Source organism: Lutjanus erythropterus, chromosome 9, assembly GCF_056507025.1.
Source record: "Lutjanus erythropterus isolate fLutEry1 chromosome 9, fLutEry1.hap2, whole genome shotgun sequence".
Classification (NCBI taxonomy): Eukaryota; Metazoa; Chordata; class Actinopteri; order Lutjaniformes; family Lutjanidae; genus Lutjanus; species Lutjanus erythropterus.
This window is the reverse complement of record NC_139325.1, coordinates 3,724,201-3,742,246: the sequence shown is the minus strand read 5'-3', so window position 1 is coordinate 3,742,246 and position 18,046 is coordinate 3,724,201. Positions and strand designations below refer to the sequence as shown.

Below are 18,046 nucleotides of genomic sequence, written 5' to 3'. Positions count from 1 at the left end.
AAAATGGCAGAAATTTTTGTTTCTCTCAAATATGGACATTTCTTGCTTTTATTCTTTATTACCATATTAAATTGAATATCTTTAGGCTGTAGACTGACAAAACAAGTCATTTAAAGACATCACCTTGGACATATTTTACTATTTTATAGATTTTATAGATGTTTGCATGGGGGCAAGAAAAATTTGATTTACATCTCTTAACCCTGGATATTCATTAAATTAGCCTGATACTTTCATTACATCATTACTTGGTATCACAAGCAAATGTTCTTATAATAATGTCTTTCTAATGTACATCACCACATTTCTCACTGATTGTCTCTTGTTATCCCACTAATTTGCAAACCACATAGTTCTGCTGTTAAACTTGAAAAACTCTCAAACTGACTGAAATACTTTCTGAAGCACCAGTGGCATTTGAAGGTTTGGACGTTACCATTAACTAGATATTCTTCATTCCACACGAGCTCCAGCACTGAAATAGTGTGCTGCACAGGAGTGAGACAAGCTTTGGAGCTTCAGTTTCATCTTCCCACCTCTACTACTGGGTCTCCTGGTGGCCATTTACAAGACAGAGAGGTTCTAATGAAAGACGCTGTTAAGCATTATAGGAAATGTGTTATCCAGTGTTTTTGGAGCTTCATCTATACTAGTACTCATCAGGGTGCTCTACATCTGCTGCTTCAAATTTTGAACTTTAGTAATATAATTTGTGTCCGTGCCCTTTCTTTAAAGAAGTGTAATAATAAACCTCAAGTGCCCCTTAAAAGGTAGCTGATGTTCAGTGACTGAGGGCTGATAGTTCACATTAACCAGGGAGGCACTTCACATATTTTACTGAGAAAGAAAAATAGGTCACAGACATTCTGAAATATCACAGGAGAGACGTGCAGGTGTGATTTGCAATGATGGCTTCCTTCCATTTAGGTGTGTCAGTATGGTCCATGCTGACTCACTGTCATACAGCAGAGTACTGGAGCGCTTTAATGGAACACAGCCCATTCTTCATTTTATGAGTTTACTGTTTTGACAAGTTGAAATGTAAGCTGTGAATGTATACGGAAGTTTTCTTTTTTGAATTAAGCTCCATGTCTTGTTTGTGCAGTTAAGTGTCCTCAATCGCCAGAGGACATCAGCCTTCTCACCAGCAGCACTGTCCAGAGTCAATCAGTGGAAATTCAGACACTGATGTCATGTAACAGAATATATTCTTATTGGGATCCAACTGAGTGCTGCAGGGATGACATACTTTCGGAATGAAAAGCTTCAGGGAATTTTCCATTGGACTCTGGATTAGTGCAGACAACAGGTTCTGTGGAAAACACACGTTTATGATACAATCTTCACAAATGAACACCACTTTTATGACTTCTGAAGCTTAAATGCAATCACCAGAGGTAAAGAGCTAAAGAGCTATAAACAAACTACACCTCAGTCACATCATTACCATGAAATGAGTCAGTCATGATAACCTTTAATGTCCTCTGTAGTCTCATTTAGACACTTGTTAGGACACACCTTTTTGAAGATGCATAAAAGCCAAAATTCACCAGTGGGGTATTTACTGATGTATACTGTATATTGTGGAACATAACCTGTGGGGTCATGTCGGACACGCCCCCCAGTTTGGAGAGGCAGACAGAAATATCCATTCAGGAAGCTAAGCAATGTACTGCTGTGGACAGGGTCAGTAGCAATTCTTATTTTAGCCACCTAAAAACAGGTCCATTTACCGTCAGACTGCCTTTCCCAGGGCCAAACTGCTGTTACACAAGCAAAATATGTCATGTCAATATGTCATTTTACCTCACAAAACACAGGAGCTGCTGGTCTACTGCCGCCTCCATCTGGTAGTTTGTTTCTGTTATTATGACTTTGGGTTTTTAAAAGGTTAGTTTGAATTCACAGAAATCACAAACTGAGTGAGGCAGTGGTAGACCAGCAATTCTGGTATCCTGCAAGGTAAAATTACTAAAATGTTTTTGCCAAAGGAGTCCGGTTAAACCAGAAAGAGCTGTATCTGTTTTTTATAATGGCTGTTTTCTGTTAGGAAAGGCTGTTAAACAGCAAGGTAGTGCAAAGCAAAAATATTCTAAACATAGTGTGCACTTAAGCTGATTTAAATTTTTTATGTGGACTTGTTTTGAAAGATGCCTAAGAGTGATTTTCTGCTGATTCTGTCCACAGCTGTGCATTGGTTAGCTTCCTACACCAGTACTGCTGCTTCTCCAAACTGGAGGCGTGCTGACCGCCATCTACTGTAGGTAACACACTGACCATGGTTAAGTACCTCACACAACCGCACTTCAAATAATGTGAACTATACCTTTAAGCGTGTGTTAACCACAGACCTTATTTCAAGCATCCAACCTAAAACCCACTGACTTTAGGACGAGGGAACCGGAGATGCAGATATGCTAACTCATTTCCTGGTTTTAGGGCTCATTCCTGCAGCACTCCGTTGTTACAGAGTATCTGTACAAAGAGCTAATACACAAACAGTAAACATTATAACAGTGCTGTCTTCTTTCACTCACTCTGAATACATCACATGTAGAAAAGTAACAGCACCTTGAGTAACAGTCAAATAATAAATAAAGTTATTATATATTCATGTAAAAGAGTCTATACAAAGGTTAATAAAAAGGGAAGTCATTACTTCTTGTTCATCACTGCTTCCACTTCCCTTTTTCCTAACAGGCATGTAAAACTGTCAAACATTTGTCACAACCTCAGGTAAACACCTCCTACAAGAAACATGACATGCAGTTTTTCTTTTGTGTAAAAATGCCAGACATCATAGTGTGACTTTGTGTCCACAGGTGACATAATACAGTACATGTACACACATACATGTTTTCTGCCATACAGACGTTACTCAGCACACGCACACGCCTCATATTGGTGCCCAGTCAGTGGAACCGAAGCCTTTTCTCTGCCACAAACTGTCTCTCTTCCTCTTCGGAGAGCCGGTTTCCTTTCACACTGGAGGAACAGGATCAGACACGATCACACAATCTCACATTTAAAACGTGCTCAGGAGAATACAGGGAAATGTTCTTGATGCTGTGAAGGGTTTTACTCTGTATTGTGTAATTCATAAAGAAATTCAAACATTAACCACTTGGGCTTTCCAATCCCCCACACAGCACTATAGTTTTAATTCAGATCCAAATTGTCTTTTAGGAGTCACATAATTCAGCTTGTGTTTTTGTGCCACTTTTTGTTGTCAGCTTAAAATGCCTCAACTGAACTCATTTAAACATCAAGGCCACGGTTACCATCACACGTAAAGCGCGTTGACCGGTGGATCAGGGACGGAGCGCGGTGAGTATACGTCTATGGTGGGGGGTCCTAAAAGTTCTTAATAATTCAAGAACAGCTTCATACTAAAAGATTTTTGATTTAATTACCTTTACAAACGGGGGATCTTGTGCAGTGTAAAGACAGGACGGCATAAATCTATATTTATTTGCTGCTGGATCACGTCACTTGGCCATATTCTCTACTGCGCACTTACGCCACTCTGTAATGGACAATGTACCTCTTAGAGAACTCTTAAGACATATTAGAAATAGACAGAACCACAGATGCCCAAAAGTGAGGCGAAAGCATCTCAGTCATAAATTCTGCCTCCCAATTTTAAGAGATTAGATATGGGCCAGACTAAAATATCAATTTTTTTCCCAAAGATGGTTTCTGTGTTTTTACGTAGCTGTTAACGTGCTGATGTTTGATCAGGTGTTCATTTTTCTGATGAACACAAGATGGGTGCGCTTGTATCTGGGGAATTTTGGCTTTAGTTTTGTACAGTGGGAGGAAGTGAAGACGTGTCGCCCATCTTTATTTACTGTTTTTCGTTTTCATACATGAGACAGAGAGGTGCATCGGAGTCCCTGATTCATGGAGAGCGTCCATCAGTGTGTATCAGGGAGAGCTTGAAGTGATATTGGTGTCGGTGGGGGCGGGGCTCAGGAGTGAAGCACTGCAGGCCGGGCTGTATTTTTTATCCTGTGCAGGTCTCTAATAAGGACTGCCCCGTGGACCAGGATCAGTAAGTATAATCAGCCAGTTGCCTGATTAGGCCAGTGCTCAAAAAACAAGGAAAAATAATTTCATTGAAATAATTTTCCAAACATAGTGTTTGTTCTGCTCTGCTGGTGTCTGTCTGACCTCCTATCTCTATCCACATATATGGAAAGAGTGATACAGAGTGAAATTGTGTGTGATATTTTAATCAAGGCCAGCAGAAATTTTGTTTGCTGGTAGCCAGTAGTTTCTTGACACTTGACTGACCTAGCCAGTGTCAAAAAATGTCATTGTTGGACTCTCCTGGATAAGGACTACAAGTTAATGCTGTTGCCACTGACTTAAATGATTTTTGCCTACAGCAGAGTGTGTCCATTATAATCATCTGCTAACTGATCACAGCTCATCTGTATTTTTGTGCCTGCTCTATTTGTTTTTTTCTCTTGTTTTTTCTCAGCTGTGTGGCTTTACAACAGGTAAACATCACATATTTTTGTGTAAAAGATTAAAATAAATATCTCTTTTCATCAGAGGCAGTGTGTCACAGCAGAGCAACTTTGTGGCCGTTAGATTGCAAATTAACCAGATCAGTGTGTATCCATGATCCCCTGAGTTAAGATGATCTAGTTAATAAATTCCAGTTAATATAGCCTGCACAACCAGCTGCATTATCACTTGGCAAAACACAATATGCACAGTGAAGTCGGTGATAACCTTATGATAACCTTTTTAAAAGACAGAATTCATTTCTCAGATTCTTTCATACAAGAGACAGCTTATGGTATTTAGCCATGCTAATAACTGACATTATAATTTGAGCTATTCTAACTAATAATATAAATCAAACCGAAATAAAACATATATTAGGTATATAAACAACAATACTCTGTTCCAATTAAGACATGAGACATCAGTGTGGTATGATCAGCCTGAACATCCTGTTTCAACAAGACAGGAGACATCCCAAGACATTTTATAGGGCCTTTAAAAGTCTTACATGCAACCTTTAAACATGAATCTGATCCTCACCATATCTCTTTGAGTGCTGTGTTGTGAGTCAGGGCCTCAGCCAGGTGTTTGATTCCATCCACAGTGAACTGGTTGTTGATTAACCTGCAGACAAACACGAAGCAGGCGAGCATCTCACAATCAATGTCTGACCAGGGTTTTCAGCAGGTCTCGTACGTGATGACATCACGTGTGTTTTCCTTACCAGAGGTGGCTTAAGCCTGTGTTCGCTTGGACCAACTCAGCCAAGTGTAGAGCCGCATCATCAGTCATCTCATTCTGCACTAACCTACAACAGCAAAGAGACACGGACTTCTGTACAGAGAGCAGAACAGCAAAAAACAGTTGGCTTAAAACTGAGTGAGCTGCCTACCAGAATATCCTGAGGACGCTGTTTTCTTTCAGTGCTTCTGCAAGGCACTTCCCGCCTTTAGATGTGATGCCATTGGCTGAGAGACTAGAACACACACACAGAAATGACTCCATTTAATCAATGAGTAAGTCGATTTTTATTGTGTTTGCAGGCTTTGTAGCTGCCGTCTCACCTGAGGTTGGTAAGTCTTGGGTGGTGCCTCAAAGCTTCTGCGAACGCCTCTGCTCCCTCATCGCCGATAGTGTTCCCCCACATTCTGCAAGGAAAAACATCAAAGTTGTATGAAATATGGGTTCAATTGTCACATTTTAGATGGGTGCTAAAACAATGTGTTAATTCTATATGAAACCTTCCTCCACTGATCCTCCCTGGCCTCTCCAGTCTCTGCTTTCATGAGTACAGCTGAATAATTTTATAGCAGTGACATCTTACCCCACATCAAATATAGAGGTGCTCTTCTGGATTGCGCTGGCCAAACACTTCCCACCAACTGCAGAGATCTTGTTTTTACCAATCCTGAGGACAAGGTAATGTTAATGAACATAAGGCCATGATACAATTACAAAATTATCCCAATATTCTCATTTTACAAGTTAGAAACATACTTGACAACTCGCAGCTTTGGGCATTCCTCAATGATCTGAGCAACAAGCTTGGCTCCAACATCTGTGATGTTATTGTTGTACAGCCTGAGGGCAAAAACATTACTTAAAGTAAAATATCACATCACCCCCTCCACTGGCTCCCTGTTCATTTTACAGTTACTTTTTATGATTTTACTGAGCACTAATCAAAGCCCGTCAGGGTCTGACCCCAAGTTATATAGTTTAAATATTGACCTCTTGTGAGCCACTTCACAGCATCCATTTTATAGACCTGGTTTTATGTGATGTTGTCTTTTTACTGTTTGCATTGCTTTTCATTGCCTCTATTGTTTCATTTTTATATATTTTTTCCTCTATTTTTTTTTGCTTTATTATTTTATTTTATATTTCTTCTTATTCCTTTATTTAATTACTTTTATGTTTTTTATTTATATTGTCATATGTACCTTTTATCGTATTTATTTTTACATTCTGCTTCCTGCTTTTTAGCCTCTTTTCTGATGTCCTGCCTTACTTTGCCTCTCGAAGCACTTTGTGGAACTAAAGTTAAAGTACAATTTTGAGATACTATGCACAAGCATTTCCATTTAATGCTACTTTAAGCTTCTACGACACTATGCTTTAGACAGAACTATGGTAGTTTTTACTCTACTACATTTCACATCAACAGTTACTTAAAATGAAAAGCAGGTGATATCTGATAAAATACAAGTGGTTCCCAACATTTTTAGCTTGTAACTAATAACAAAGAACAGAGTTGAGATGGGGCTTCTTGTCACGTTTCAGATGTCTATGTGTTAGTGGTTTCAAAGACACATTTCCCAAAGTCCATCAAATTAACATAATAGAAGAAATTCTGCCTTTTTTTCCCCTCTTTTTTCCCCCCACCTTAATCCTCTCACATCCCCTTTGGATTTATCTTGTGACCATTTAGAGGTCCCCCTCCCCTAGATTTGACAGCCACATTACATTTATCTCTTTTTTAATTATTTGGATTAACTCCAACTTTCATTTCCCTTTTCTTTCACTCACTTCCTTCCATTCCCATCTCTCCCCAGTTCATTTTCTAATTTTCTCCTTTGTTCCATTTTTTTTCCTATTTTTTCTTTTATTATTATTTTTTCCAATTTTTCTTTCTTTTTTCATTTATGTTATTCTTTTGTTTTAGATTTTTTCTTTTTAATTTATTTATTTTTATTTTATTTATTTACTTTTTTTGTGTTTTCCTTTATCTTATTTTATTTTATTTCTCTTCTTTAGTTCTGCTTTTTTCTTTTTTCCTCTTTTCCTTTTGTTCCCCACCCCCATTTTCTCTCTCCGATACACTTGGTGTCTGGCCAGTGGGTGTGGGCCTTGACAGGGAACTACCCTCCCACTCAACTCATTAGTGTAACACAGCATAAGTGTGCAAGTTACTCCTGTCTGACCCTGATGAAGACCTGTGTTGGTCGATACATGTTGGTCATTTTTTTTAAACTCTTTTTGCCATGTAAAATAAAGACATTTTAATTTCATAAAACTTTACAGTGTGCCTTGGTATTTTTGAAGGAGCCTTACATTTTTACCTTAAGTATCCAAAGAGCACCAGTATTGTGACCAACAGAAAGACCCAGCAGCACTTCCACTCTACTTCATGTCCCCCTCCCTTAGGCTGGGAACTCCCAGACTTAACTACATTTAAAGTAGTAAGCGGTAAAGTTATACCTCTAACTTGACTACAACAGTAAAATCCTGCTCATATATACTGATACCATTTCAGCCACAGGGGGTATTTAATGGCAAGGGAAGTACTTTTACTTTTAACACTTTTACTTTGATACTTGATTTTGAAATCTGAAACTGTAACAGAGTATTCTTAGATTGTTACATTGGTACTTTTACTTGAGTCAACAATCAGTCTCATCTGGAGAATGGGTGGAATGCAGACTATTTAGCATTCAGCATTCTGAAACACTTGACATGTGTACTCACCCCAAGACTTCCACAACTTTGTGCTTACACAGCTCCTCTGCAAGAACCTCAATGCTGCTGTCAGACAGTTGGTTAACACACAATCTGAGGATAAGCAGTGTGGTTAGTGTTAAAAATCGTCTGAATATAATTCAATAGGGATTAGAAGGTAGGTAAAATCATGTTTATACTTACACTTACCTTACTATTGTCATTTTACTAAAGGAAGGCTTCAGCTGCATCACCCCATAGTCACTGATGTTGTTGTTATCCATGTCGAGCCCGAGGTGCTTCTTACGGTGCTGCAGCACAAAGTTCAGGGCAGTGCAGTCACCTGAGAACACGTTACAGTAACCCAGCTTGATGAAGCCAGCTGTGATGCCTTTGGCTGTCATCTGAGCGATGTTATTGCTGCCTGTCTCAAAGATGCACCTCAGCATCCAGAGGAAGTTGGGCAGCACATGGACCTTGTCACCCTCGTCACTGCTGTGGGTGGGCAAGCCATGGAGGTGGGACTTAACGCTGGTGGAAAGGTAGGACTTTAATAAGGCTCGTTTTTTCTTTAATAAACTACGAGATACAAGATGCTCCATCAGGCCGCTGTGAGCCTTGGACAGCAGTCCACACAAGAACAGATTGGTGAACTGAAGGTGTTCATTAGTTGCAAACGGCTTCTTTTCACTGGGCTTTGCAGAGCGACTGATACAGGAATTAAAAGGCAGACAGGAAGAGTGTTTTTTCCTGCTGCACTCTGTGAAGAACTTGAGGATGGAGCTGGCAGTGGTCTGCTCATCCAGCACGAGAGCAAACGCCGCCAAGAAAGACTGTAGGGTGATATGGAGGAATTCAAACGTAGCAGGAGTTCCACTGCCATCACACTCAGTGACGGCTCTAAGAAAGCCCAGGGGCAGGTCGTCCTCTGTCAGGCCACACGTGGTGATCTCCTCCTGGCTGCAGATGAAGCTACCTTTCTCCATACCCTGAAGAGCTAGTTTGGCAAATGCTGCGAGAGGCCTAAGCCCCCCTTTGAAGGTCTCCGAGGCACATCGAGTGCTTTTCTTCAACAGGGATGGTGCAGGTGAGACTGAGCGGGTGAGGAACACCTCAGACAGCAGGAGGAAGATACCGGTGAGCGTGATGCTGGTTTCGGGCAGGTGGAAACTATCATGCATGGTATGCAGGTATCTAAAGCTCTTGAATACGATCCAGCAGAACAGTGGGGTGGAGCACAGGCCACAGAGGTGGGGGCTAGCATCCAGCTGAACTGACACCAGCTCTCGATGTTCCTGCTCCTTAAAGTGCAGGTTGATGTAGGTCTTCAGATGGGCAGGGGAGAACCCCCGCAGAGCCACTTTCTTTCTGATCACATTACTCTGGATCTCGGTCCCTGTCCGTGCCGTCAGAACCTTCTGGGAGCCCTTGAGTAGTTTCCCACAGAGCAGACTGATGAGCAGCTGGAGGGGGTGTGCCTTGTCTTCTGGTGACACCACTTCTGGTACATCTGTCTTTTCTAGATCCTCCTGAATCTCATCATAGCCATCAAAAGTAAAAAGAACCTTCTCAGGGAAGCGCAGGATGTAATCAAACACCTCGTTGTCTGGATCATGATCTGGGTAGCAGCTGTATTTGAACAAAAGGTCTCTGAGGGAGATCTTTTCCGTGTCTTTGAGGACGCTGAACATCCGACAGCGGAACTTAAAGAGGAAGATGGTGTCTGTCTGGAGCTCTTTTTTGGCCCAAAGGTTCTGGAGCTTCTGCAGAAGAATGGACTTTCCCACACCGGCATCCCCCATCACATATATTATCTCACCTTGGGGGTTGAAGACTGCATGGTCTCCTAGGAGCTGGTCCAAACTCTCCAAGAAGCCCAGACTGTCATTGCAGTTATTCAACAGTTCCATCATTGTGTCAGTGTACAGCTCCTCCAGACGAGTCTCCTCTCTCTGGCCGTATGACATGATGAAGCAGGTGTCGCGGCTCATATCATCCCTCAGTTTCTCACAATACCTGCTGACTTAGAGGACACAGACAGTGAATTAGGTGCACCTAATAAACTGGTGACTAAAGCCCTATTCACATGGGACTAGTATTACATGGGGACCTCTTTTAAGATGTATGACGTAGATGTTTAATTGTGGAGGTCATGTGTGATCTTAAGTTTGTGTGAATCTGCCATGGCCATAACTTGTAAAGTAAACACTGCACCGCAAATTACCTACCATGATTCCCAAACACAGAGGTCCTGTGTTAATATTAGTCCAATGCAAATTGAAAGTTCAGTTATTGTTGTTATATATGCTGTGACATTGGTCAAATTGTCTAAAGATGTTCTGATTAGGGCTGGGCGGTATGACAAAATTTTCGTATCACATTTGTTCATCAGTTTCACAGAATTTGACAGTATTTTTTTTTTTTTTTCATGTGACAGTGTTTTTACCCACATTTTCTTCTAATGACACACTAGTCCGCACCAGAAATACTAGTAGTTTAAAATGTTTTAAAATAAAATATTTAAAATATTTATCAATCTTTCATTCATGCACAATGTCAGTTATCTTTTGCTTCTTGTTATCTGTTGATTTTATGCAGTCGCACGCCACTAGTCGGGGCTGCGGCTCTGTCAGACAGCAGCCCCTCTCGCCCAGCGCGTATGAACCGATTGCCGTGGCAACACCAGATGTTTACTAGGGGTGGTCAATCCGTCTGATTTCCCGATGCGATTCGATTACGATTATTGAGGTCCCGATTCAATTACCAACTGATTTTCTATTATTAACGATTCTCGATTAGCGATTAGCAATTTTCCATTTGACAACAGTAACCCAAAATACACCACAAAGTTTTTGCACCATTAAAAAAACAGTCACTTGCTGAATTACTCTTATCAAGTAACAACTCAAAGCACTTCCTGTGCAGTGCAAAAAAGAAAAAAGTGGTGGGATTAGGGTTAAATTATTTTAAAAATGCACTTGTCTTTGATCTTTGTCTGTCTGAAATTATCACCATAGTTATGTAATGTAATAATAATGATAATAGTAATGATAATGGTAATAATATTAAACAATTCAAACTTTTACAGTGCTGTACTATGTATACACTACACATATATTAGATCATTATACACTGTACAGTATAATACACAACTATGCTCTGTAGTCTGGCTCAATGTCCCGCCTACAGCACATCTGATTGGTTAGAAGTCATGATCAATCAATCAGCAGACACACTGTGTCACCGACGTGGTGAGACAGAGCTGCAGCAGTGAGCAGAGAGGAGCTGTGTAGAAGTTAAGACAGCTGATATCACCAAAGTTTCAATAAATATCACAGTTTTATGATCTGTTTCTTTGGTGATAGCATAGTTACATCAGTGAAAAAAGTTATGGTCTGGATTTCACTCAAGGCGATGTGATGGCTTTTAAATCAGTTGCTCTTCACAGAGATGAGCTGCACACAGCAGCATCTGTCCTCTTTTCACTGCAACACTGCATTGAAATGTCAGGTATTATAACTTATACAAAAGTAACAGTGACAGTAAAACTACGATGCTCACATGTGGTCCGCAGATCACACAGGGCGATCTGTACGGGACACGGATCAACTGCGATCCGTTGCAGCCCTAGTTGGTTGCGTGTTGGTTGCTCGTTGCTGGTTGTTTCTCGTCCATTTTACACACCTGCTCATACGGCTCAGTCGCTCTGGCTGCTGCACGCACTTGCAAATTGGAACTGGGCGCGCTCACGTGACGTTCAACTTCCATTGACCGTGGGATAACATTTTTGCAAAATAAAGTAATGCAAAAAAAAAATAGATTTTTGAAAATTTAATAATCGATTCATACTCGTCCATAATATAATCGCGATTAATTAATAATCGATTTTTTTCACCACCCCTAATGTTTACATCAGCAAAGTCGGACAGATGAATGTAGACTGTGACAGAATAAGCTGATGTATATTCACTTGACTGGAGAAACATGACCACATTAAGCACAGACACAGACATAAACCTGCAGGCGGAGCTGCTGCTGTTACTACTAGCTGCTAACGTTAGCCACACTGTGTGTCAGGCTGGCAGCTGATGTTAGCTCTGGGTCCTTTACCTGCAGACACTGTGACCCTCTTCAGTCTGAAAAGGTGAACCGTTTAGTGAGTTGTTGTCATGTTTGTACATTAATGAGGCTTGTATTGCACAGTGCAAAGTAGCGCGCATCTCAGCAGCATTTAAAGTACGATTTGGCAATTGCAGACTGTGACTGACAGCTTCAAATGGCTTTTAATACACACACTATTTTTTCAGACAGTGATTAACATTATAGATTAATAAATTTTGCTAAATTTTAACTGCTTTCTGAGTGTTTTCTTAGTGTTAGACTAGTCTAAATTAAATTTTGCGTTTAATTGACAGGGAACATCCCTAGAGCACACGCTCAAGCAAGCACACCTGTGGTGTTGGTGTGTAGCAGTGAAATGGGTTCCCGCTGAAACACTTTCCTGCCACGCATGTTCCGGACGTTGTTTGGGCTATTCACTGGTAAAACGGTATATGAAAAATAACATAACAAAAATAAAGACCGGTTTTCGGTATGAACCGGTATACCGCACAGGCCTAGTTCTGATGCCATTTTTTCCTTCGCAATACCAGATTCTGACACCTGAACTGTGCATATCAATCCGATTTCAGTGCCTTAAAAAAAAATCCACTCTTTTCAGGGTCCTTTTTGGTTTTCCCAAAACCCCAAAGCTGTTCAATCCAATCCAGTTCACACTCTTAAAAGAAAGACAGCTCAAACAGTCTGCTCTGGGTTTTTACCATGGAACCCCAAAAAATAAACCAACTCTAGAAACAAGTCTTGAAATAACAGCGTCTGTTTTTGCAAGTCAATAACACCACCATGTAAACACAGTACCCATGGGCAATAAGTCAGTCCATAACTACACGAGCAGCAGCATTTCTGTCCTCCACTTATCATACAATTTGTCATACAGGACAATGCTGGGAAGAAGTAGGGTCTCATTTCGGGGCCTACATGACCCAGCATCAGATCAGTGCATAGACTCAGATACTTGCCAATAGCTGACACCACATTTTAGGCTGTATCAGATGCATTTTCAGATACTAGAATATGTACTGGAGCAACTCTAATGTTGATGTTTAAGATTAGTTAAAATGACAGAGAGGGTTAGCAGTAAAGTTGTTTATGCTTGTAACACATGCAGAGAGTTGGCAAAACAACTCTAAACTGTATTATTAATGTGACTGCCAAGAAGAGACATTCCACTTCTGAAATACTGATGGTACGAAGAGCACTGACATCATATCCTGTCAGTAAGTTTGAGTAAATTTCAGATTTATACATCGGGGGTACTTTATAAATCACATGATATCCACATGTAATGCTGGACCCATGTGAGGGACTTCAGTGTATTTCCAAGCATTTTGCAATCTCTAACAATTCTATCATTGTCTAAATCACATAGCATTGTTAGCAAACCACAAACTGAGTAATGTTGTGATGACGGATGACTATGACTGGTGTTTTACATCTCACAACAGTCTAAAGGAGCAAGGCTCAACATATGGGCAGAAAAACAGAAATCTATGAAGCATAACAAAGAGCATTATAAGAGCAGCATAAAACAGTGTTAGTGATACTTACTGGGATCTGTGTTAACCACTTTTATCACTGCTACGTCATCACTTGGGTTGTAGTTGATCTCTTTCAACCATGGCTGGAGGTCTATGTATGCATCACCTACTTTATAGATGATGTAAATTAAGTATTCACAGGCTTCCTCCCCTTTGCACTGGACCAGCTCCAAGATTTTGCGCACCTGGAAAATAATCACAGGAAAGAAAGATGGTTATATTTTTACCAACTTGATAAAACACATATTTCATTTTTTTTCTGAGGAATGAGAATGTCTTTTTTAACAGATGTCTTGGATTTTTCTACCTGATCTGTCTTGGTGACAGTCCGCTGTACAATCTCGACATCTTCTTCACAGAGGAATTCAGAGGCCAACAGGTTGTCCAGGATGCACTGAATACTCTTCAACCTGGACACCAGCAGCTCTCTGTGGTAGGTGAGGATGTTCATGCATGACAGCTCGGCTTCTTCTGTCTGACCCATATTTACTGCAGAACACTCAGCTCTGTGGGATAAAAAGAGGTACAGTGTATTGTGAGCCGGTTAAGCAAAAGATGATCTCACTTCACTCTCTATGGTGCCAAATTTAAACATCCACAGTTGCAGTAAGCCTCCTTTGCATAGCGTCCCAAGTCTTGTGGTGTTGGGGTTGTACATGACCTGTGTCTGAGGAAAGAATGTATAGTCCTGTCAACATATACTGACTCCATGATAAAGGAAATAAAAGAATATCACATCGCTCTATCAATTGTTTCACCCTACAAGTCAGGAAAAGAATTATTTCACAGTAATGTTACCGGTACTGGATTATGCAAGTATCAGAATACCTCAGAAACAAATTTTCATCATCTCAGTGTAGTTCAGTCACATTTATTCTGAGGTGTCCTTAAAGATACATCACTGTTTTATGTATGAATTGCTAACTTGGTTAACACCTAAAGCTAAATGACCTTTTTACTAGTTGCAAATTATTTTTAAGTGCATTTTCTTTAACTATCTCTCTTACTTAAAAAAAAATAATAATTCCAGGGGTGCCCCTATTGCTCAGTTGGTAGCGTGTGTGTCCCATGTACTGAGGCTATCAGTCCTCTGCAGTGACTGCTAGTTTGACTCCTGCCTGGAAAACAGTGTTGCAGAATTTCCCAAACAATTTCTATGAAAGTTGACAAGTTTCGGGGGGCTTGGGGGACCCTCTGCAATAACTCTGACAGCTCCTTAGGGGTCCCAACCCCCCTGTTGAATATCAATTATCTAACGCATATTCTTTTTTCTTCGTTGCTAGTATTTCTAAAGAAACTGTTGCTTTTAAATTTAAAGCTCCATCTGATTGGACCAACCTGCCCATTTTACACACATCTATTACCTCCTTTCAGTTCTTTAAGGCATCTCTTTTGACTTATTTTCAAACAAACTGCTCTTGCGTCCTATTATACTCTAACAAATAGATTACTGTAACAAAATAATTTTTGGGGTTACTTGTACTTCTGAGTACACTTTCAAGTCTGTACTTTTACTTGTACTTAATTATGCATTACACTATGTAATCTACTTAGTTACCTTTAAAATCATGATTGAGTACTGAGTACAATTTGAATTAATATCCAAACCTTTCATTTGCATTTTTGTAGTCAATAAGGCCATCTAATCGCAAAGAGCCCAATGAAATCCAGGACATACAGACAAAAAGCTAAACCCTGCAGGAGCTCAGATTTGGAGTGGAGTTAATGATTTATTGTTCATGGCTTTTTAATCAATTGTCTAGAAATGGCAGCCACTGCACCTCAGTCGACACCATTTTGCCTGGCAGAATCATTTGCTGAAAAAGGAAACTTATATTTCAAGTGACAAAAAACAAAACAAAAAAAAAGAAAACAATTACAGTTTTAAAAATGATAAATTATTAATGATTAACACATTGTGAGCACTATCAAATGCACAAAATTTGGAGAGGTGACTGTGACCACTAAGCAGAACAGAGAAGGAGTTGGGAGAGACTCAGAATAAAGATGAGAGGGAAGAGAAACCCTTTGATTAAGTGTTTTTTAGATGACTACTTTGTACTTTCACTTAAGTATTTTTCTAACACCAGTATGTTTACTGAATAATATTTTAGTGATCTAACAGTATTTTCAGCATTCTTTCCACCACTGGGTGCATGTTAAGATGTGTACACAGCTTTGAATGAGGGTGAATACAGGTTACTGTAAACTGGGGCGTTTTAGGGGAATCTGTGTGTGTGGGAGAGGCTCGGCCAAGCTTCTGTCTGTGCCAGTGTCTGTGCTGTTTTGCTTTCTGTCCCGTGTTTTCGACATGTTTGTCAGAAGGACCCCCTTGAAAATTGGATGGTTCATCTCAATGGGCTCATCCTTGTAATAAAGTTCCTCCAACATACAATAAATGCAGAAAAAGAGGAACTTCCTTTGATGAACAGCTGTCACTTTGACAAATCAATGCTACAAATATCTTACTCTAGCTAGTTAAATAGCGATATTTGTACATATTTCTTCCTTTTGTACCACAGCTGATTCTTAATCTTTTCATGGTTCCTATTGTTTACAAGACACACCCCACTGAAGAAGAGCCAGTTAGTAACACTATTATTATTCATACACCAGCTATGTTACAGTTAACTATCAACTATCGAAGCCAATCAATTCCCCTCTCTCTTAATTCAGCACTAGAAACTTTACTGGCGGGAAATTCAGGTGAACTAAAAGTAATAAACGTTAACGTGTTGCGTCATGACCGTCGGCTACATCAGCTGTGTTTGTTCTGTATGCTGATAAAAGCTAACTGTGCTCCATAACAAACATACAAAGCTGCATAATGACAAATGATTCCTTACCATATTGTTGCGTCCACACCAAAGCGCTGCACTTCCAAATAAAAGACGAATGTGAAAAGAGGAGTGACTGTTATTCAGTGTCACATGTGCGCATAGGGTTACTTTCTGTACATTACATTTACTGTCTGACCGACATAAAACAGCCCGCTGGATGTTTTTACTGGAGGAAATGAAAGTACTCAGTAACGATACGTCACATCTCTCCTCGATTTCACAAGCTACATGCTGCATTCACGTCCCCACGGAAATGTGGGAATATCTCAAGTTTTTTTCTGTGGGGTATAAGAATGCCGTAATAAATGTGTAAATATCAAGAGGAATTAATAAAAGGATAAACAAGTAAACTATAAAAACAAATAGCAAAATATAAAAGTATAATTGTAACACAGGAAAGCTTAAGAAATAATAAGTATGTAGGTAATAAAATAATTAATGTGGTAATATAAAGAGAAATTAATAAAAGAATAAAAAGGTAAATAAAATATGTGGAAAGAAATAAAATATAAAAGAAAAATTGTAAGCATTTTCATTTATTTTCACATTTATTTGCTCAATTCTGTATATATTTTTTAAATATTTATTCATTTTTGCATGGAAATTACTTTTTCTGTGTGTTTTACATCTTTCTTCATTTTTATGATTTGTTTTGTTTTTGAGGGTTTTCCTTGTTGCTTTTGTTTTTCCTATTGCAAGTCCTGCTTGTGTGCAGAAATAGACAAAACAGAAAAAAAATGAACAAATAAATGTGGAAATAAATGAAAATCCTTTAGAATTTTTATTTTATATTTTGTTACCTTTTTATATTCCCACATTTATTTATTCTTTTATGTATCTCCACATCTCATTTATTTATTTATTCTGCCACTCCCATGACTTTTCTACCTTTATGGAACAATAAAATTATGTACAACATACATATTTTGACATAGCCATAGGGTGTTTTTTTAAATTTCACAATTTTCAGTTGAAGTGTTGCTTGTTTTGGAGTTACTTGTATTCTCACTTCCCCATATAATTCTGTGTAATTTTATCCTTGTTTGATATACATTTGCACTATCAACTAAAGTGGGCTTTTTTTGTGTCCCAGTCTTTACGAGGCTGACGATGAACTGTAATGGTTTGAGTCTGACCACGGACTTTTGCTGCACATATCTATCTATTGAACTACTGGAGCTTTATGTGTGCTGTCATGAATTTTACAACACTATGCTAAAACAAACATTTCTGAAAAATACCCAATCCAAAGTACAACGTATTCAACATAGTGAAATTTTGTCATCAGTGATCCCTCAGCATTGAAATTTGTCACAATGATAACACTACATCATTGGTTGCAGTCGCAGCACAGTGCCCAATTTCAGTTGAGTGAAACATTTTATTTTTAGAAAAATATTTATCTTGTTTATTTTGGAAAAGTGAATAAAACTTTAGACACATATTATCACATTAATTTGTATTCAAGAATTCAAATTACTCATTACTTTTTTATAAATTCCATATTAAATTCAATACATCAGAAAATATTTCCCCACCCCCAAATCAAAACAATCTTAAGCTTTTGTCAAAACCAAGACAATCATTACTGAC

General features: G+C 39.2%; 1 protein-coding gene across 2 annotated transcripts; it reads right to left on the bottom strand.

Moving 5' to 3' along the window:
- Window positions 1-1,835: 1,835 nt before the first annotated feature.
- On the bottom strand, window positions 1,836-16,614 carry nod1 (nucleotide-binding oligomerization domain containing 1). 2 transcript variants are annotated; one of them, XM_084725967.1, is made up of 11 exons: window positions 13,921-14,113; window positions 13,624-13,798; window positions 8,167-9,979; window positions 7,987-8,070; window positions 6,016-6,099; window positions 5,843-5,926; window positions 5,583-5,666; window positions 5,411-5,494; window positions 5,243-5,326; window positions 5,059-5,142; window positions 1,836-2,985 (listed from the first exon to the last, which is right to left on the bottom strand). In XM_084725967.1, exons 1-11 carry the CDS (start codon window positions 14,095-14,097, stop codon window positions 2,913-2,915), a joined length of 2,826 nt encoding a protein of 941 aa, XP_084582093.1. In that variant the 5' UTR covers window positions 14,098-14,113; the 3' UTR covers window positions 1,836-2,912. The 2 variants fall into 2 exon arrangements, with proteins under 2 accessions (XP_084582093.1, XP_084582092.1); XM_084725966.1 differs by lacking the exon at window positions 1,836-2,985 and adding an exon at window positions 16,460-16,614 and having other exon boundaries at window positions 4,331-5,142; window positions 13,921-14,119.
- Window positions 16,615-18,046: the final 1,432 nt, after the last annotated feature.